At 49.9% G+C, this 4,359-nt stretch overlaps 1 protein-coding gene across 1 annotated transcript; it reads right to left on the bottom strand.

The window, feature by feature from the left end:
- Nucleotides 1-719: 719 nt before the first annotated feature.
- Nucleotides 720-4,201, bottom strand: LOC108767463 (uncharacterized; the record flags this gene model as incomplete). Its single annotated transcript, XM_018517376.1, has 1 exon — nt 720-4,201. A coding segment is annotated over one exon (3,482 nt), but the record flags the coding sequence as incomplete, so codon positions are not given.
- Between the last annotated feature and the right edge of the window lie 158 nt (nt 4,202-4,359).

Genomic DNA, 4,359 nt, shown 5'->3' with positions numbered 1-4,359 from the left:
ATTTTGTTTGCGAAGACTTTGTTCGTTAAATGTTCTTGCGCGTGAGCTCACTGCGGACACACGTGCACTTCCACACTGTTCTCGAGGAGATATAGCCAGCGAGATTGTGGTCGAGAAGCCTTGCCTACTTCTCTCTATTTATATCGGTGCACCCTCGGTACGTTTACGGTAGCAGAGCGGAGAAACTCGTAACTGGATAACTTTCGCACGCGAGGCTTTAGCTTGCCTTGATCGCGCGGTCGGTCCTTTGCGTGATCGATGCCCGAAATCCTTACAACGAATGGCGGTCCGGTATGATTACGCGAGGATGCGCACATGCTCACGCGGGGTGCGCGGACGACTACCGCACTACTTTGCTCGCGCGACCAATGGCAACGGCGCGATGACAAGTCAGTGCGCGCAACGTTACCGAATCCGACCAATATCGACGGAATCTCGAACACGCCGCCGCCCTTGAAAGGACCATCTTTCAAAGGTCTTGAATTCTACGCTTCCTTGAAAATAAAATAAAAAAAAAAATAATGCATTGATTGCGCCCGCGACACATTGTGCTTGACTTAGCAACTTAACCAAGGAAGCGCTAACTTAACGGTAATACGGTGACATAGAGCATCGGATGCAAATACAAGGATTGTTTGAAAGCATAATAACACACAATTATCTAAAACTACATACGATATCTTAAAACTAACTTACAGCGTATGAAAAGAGCTTATAAACTAGGTTTCAAGCGGTAAAATCGCTAATTTGGTTAAGGGTCTCGTGATCGAGCCTTTGGAAGTCTGAAGCGTGGCCGTTCGAGCTACGCCGTCAGCGCCTGGGTGAGTTTCCTGCACGCGACCCAGAAGCCATTGCAATGGCGCTAGATTCGGCTGTCTTACGAGGACGAGCTGATTGGGCAGCAACTGTATGCCTTTGTTGATTTTCCATTTGTTTCGCTCTTGCAACGACTGCAAGTACTCAGTGCTCCACCGACGCCAAAAATGCTGCCGAATCTGCTCGACCCTCTGCCATCTGAGTAAGCGGTTCTCCGGAACGTCGACGAGATTTCTGGAAGGAAAGCTATTTAGTGCAGCGCCGATCAAGAAGTGTCCCGGTGTTAGGGGCGACATATCATTCGGGTCTGAGCTTAGAGCCGTGATGGGCCGTGAATTGAGGATCGCTTCTATTTCGCAAAGTACGGTCTGCAATTCCTCGAAAGTTAAATGAGCCCTACCTACAATGCGGGCCATGTGTAGTTTTGCCGACTTAACCGCCGCCTCCCAAAGCCCGCCGAAGTGGGGGGCATTCGGTGGAATGAAGTTCCACGATATTTCCAACTCGCTTAGAAATTGCACAATCTGATCTTGCGTTTGCGATTGATTGTAAAATTTGTACAGCTCTTTGAGCTGTCTGTTAGCGCCCACGAAGTTGGTTCTGTTGTCCGAGAACACGTGGGCGGGTTTTCCCCTTCGGGATATGAAACGTCTAAATGCGCCGAGGAAAGCGTCGGCGGTCAGATCGCTCACGAGCTCTATATGAACTGCCTTGGTAACGAAGCAGACAAAAACGGCCAAGTAGGCCTTGTGATTTTTAGCATTACGCCGTTTTCCCTCTCTCAATATCACCGGACCGGCGTAATCGATTCCGCAACGTTCGAAGGGTCGTGCTGCCGTGACACGACTGGCTGGCGCCGAAGTCATGATGGCCTCAGACTGCTGGGGGTTGACCTTGAAACAAGTAATACATTTTCGTATTATGCCACGCGCGTTTAAACGCAAGGATAATGGCCAGAAGCTTTGTCGGATGGCGGCCATGGTGGCCTGTACGCCAGCGTGGAGATTAAGAACATGCTCGCGCTCTATTATGAGTCGGGTCAAACGATGATCACCTGGAAGCAGAATGGGGTGACAGGCGTTGTAATCGACTTGGGAGTTCCTCAGTCTGCCCCCCACTTTAATTAGTCCATCCTTGTCAATGAAAGGTGTGAGAGGTAACAGCCTACTTGCGCTGGAAATGGGCTTCCCCTTGCTCAATGATTCCTGTTCATGTGGGAAGGCCTGCTTCTGGACATCCCTGCAAATGACCTTCAAAGAGCGTGAGAACTCATCGGGAGATATGAATTTGCCCGACGCCCTGGCACGATGAGCCTTGGAGAATCGTAGACAGTAAGCTACGATTCGACATGTCTTATTCAATTTAGAGAATTTGTTTAAGAGATCATTGATCACGGAATGCTTGACCTCGGCGGCAGTGGCGACTACCGCTTTCCTCTGCTCTGGTATATCTTCGTTCAATTTTGCGAAGGCACCGCTGGGCCACAGATCATCGCGTAACCGCAAGAAAGGGGGCCCGTGCCACCACAGGGCCGAGTTGCTTAAGTTGTGCGGATCTAGTCCGCGAGAAAGAATGTCGGCAGGATTGTCCGGCGAACTAACATGACGCCATTCCTCGATTTTAGTAAGACGTTGGATTTCGCCGACTCTATTGGCCACAAAGACCGACCATCTTCGAGAAGGGGAGGCGATCCAATTTAGGCTAATTGTCGAGTCCGACCAAAGGAAGATCTGTATGTAGGATACGTCCAATGACGCTTGTACACTTGCAATCAGACGAGCCAACAGCAAGGCCGCCGACAACTCGAGTCTGGGCAACGACGTGGCCTTAATAGGGGCCACACGAGATTTTGAGCATAGCAACTCGGAATGGTACTCCCCGGAACTTGACTCGGTGCGAACATATATACAAGCTCCGTACGCGCTTTGGCTAGCGTCGCAGAAACCGTGCAACTGTATGAAGTGGAGGTCCGAATTGAGCCTCACTCCCCGGGGGATGCGTATTTGGTTCAGGTCGAATAACTGAGCTCTGAGCTTTAGCCATCGCGCATGGAGGTTTTGTGGGACTGACTCATCCCAGTGGACGCCGGATTGCCAGAGTTCCTGTAGTATCAGCTTGGCAATGACGATCGTGGGGCCTAATAGTCCCAATGGATCGAAACACCGAGATATTTCGGATAAGATTACCCGCTTGGATACGACGTTGCACGTGGGCTCGAGCTCGCATGAAAATAGAAGCATGTCCTGGGATTGACTCCACCTAATGCCCAGAACAGAAGAATCGTCGCTGTTTAAACTAACCAATTCACCGTTATGCTTCCGCAGGGATTCTAACAATTGAGGGCAGTTTGACGCCCATTTGCTAAGCTCAAAGGATCCTGCCCGCAAAAGTCGTATGACCTCATCTCGAATCTGTTCAAGCTCGCGAATGGAGTCGGCCCCGGTGAGCAAGTCATCGACGTAGAAATCACGTTTGACGCAAGGCGATCCAAGAGGAAATTCAGCGGAGTGTTGCTCCGCTAAATGGATGAGACATCTTGTGGCTAGAAATGAGGCTGCAGACGTCCCGTATGTTATCGTTAACAGCTCGTAAGTGCCGACCTCGTCTTCAGGATTGTTTCTCCAAAGAATTTTCTGTAAACTCGTTTGGGCCGGATCCACTAGCACCTGTCTGTACATTTTTACAATATCCGTGGTTATCACGTAGCGAAAGTATCGAAAACGTATTAGTATTGAAGCGAGGTCTTGCTGAACCACTGGGCCCACTCCCAAGAAGTCATTCAGGGAAATCCCCGAGTCGGACTTGCATGAAGCATCAAAAACGACGCGGAGCTTCGAGAAGCCCCCGGTGGGCTTGACCACACAATGGTGAGGCAGATAGAATGTTGGCGCGCCCTTGCCAGAAGGCATGGTTACCCTCTGCATGTGCCCTAAGGCTAAGTACTCTTCCATGAAGTGGCTGTATTGAGACTTTAGTGATGGGTTGCGCGAGAAACGTTTTTCCAAAGACCTCAATCTCTTGAGTGCAATTTCTTGAGAGTCACCTAATTTGGAAAGAAGATGTTCTTTAATGGGAAGCTTTACTATGTATCGGCCTTGCGAATTCTGCGAGACGTTATCGACAAAATGTTTTTCGCAAAATCTTTCTTCGGGAGAATAAGTACTTGAGGCCGCGAAATTTTCATCCAGTTGCCAAAGACGGTCAACTTGGTCATGCAATTGCCGGTTAGTCACTATCGCGTGATTGGAATGCACCCATAGGGGCGAACTCGCTGCGCCGAAGCGACCGGCCAAAACCCAACCTAATCTGGTCTTTTGTAGCAATGGATGGTCGGTCGAACCGCCTATCTGCCCGACACACAGCAATTCCCAGAATAGTTCGGCACCTATCAGAATATCAATTTCAGAGGAGACATTGAAGTTCGGGTCAGCCAAAGATATATTGCGCGGAAGCTTCAAGGCCTTACGCTTGAACGAAGTAACCGGAAGGTTCTCAGTCACCCGTTCGGAAACGATGCATTCCGTTATAGCGGTGTAAGCGCTT

Source organism: Trachymyrmex cornetzi, unplaced genomic scaffold (assembly GCF_001594075.2).
Source record: "Trachymyrmex cornetzi isolate Tcor2-1 unplaced genomic scaffold, Tcor1.1 scaffold681, whole genome shotgun sequence".
NCBI lineage: Eukaryota > Metazoa > Arthropoda > Insecta > Hymenoptera > Formicidae > Trachymyrmex > Trachymyrmex cornetzi.
Note: the sequence above shows the minus strand (reverse complement) of the source record. Positions and strands in the feature narration are given on the sequence as shown.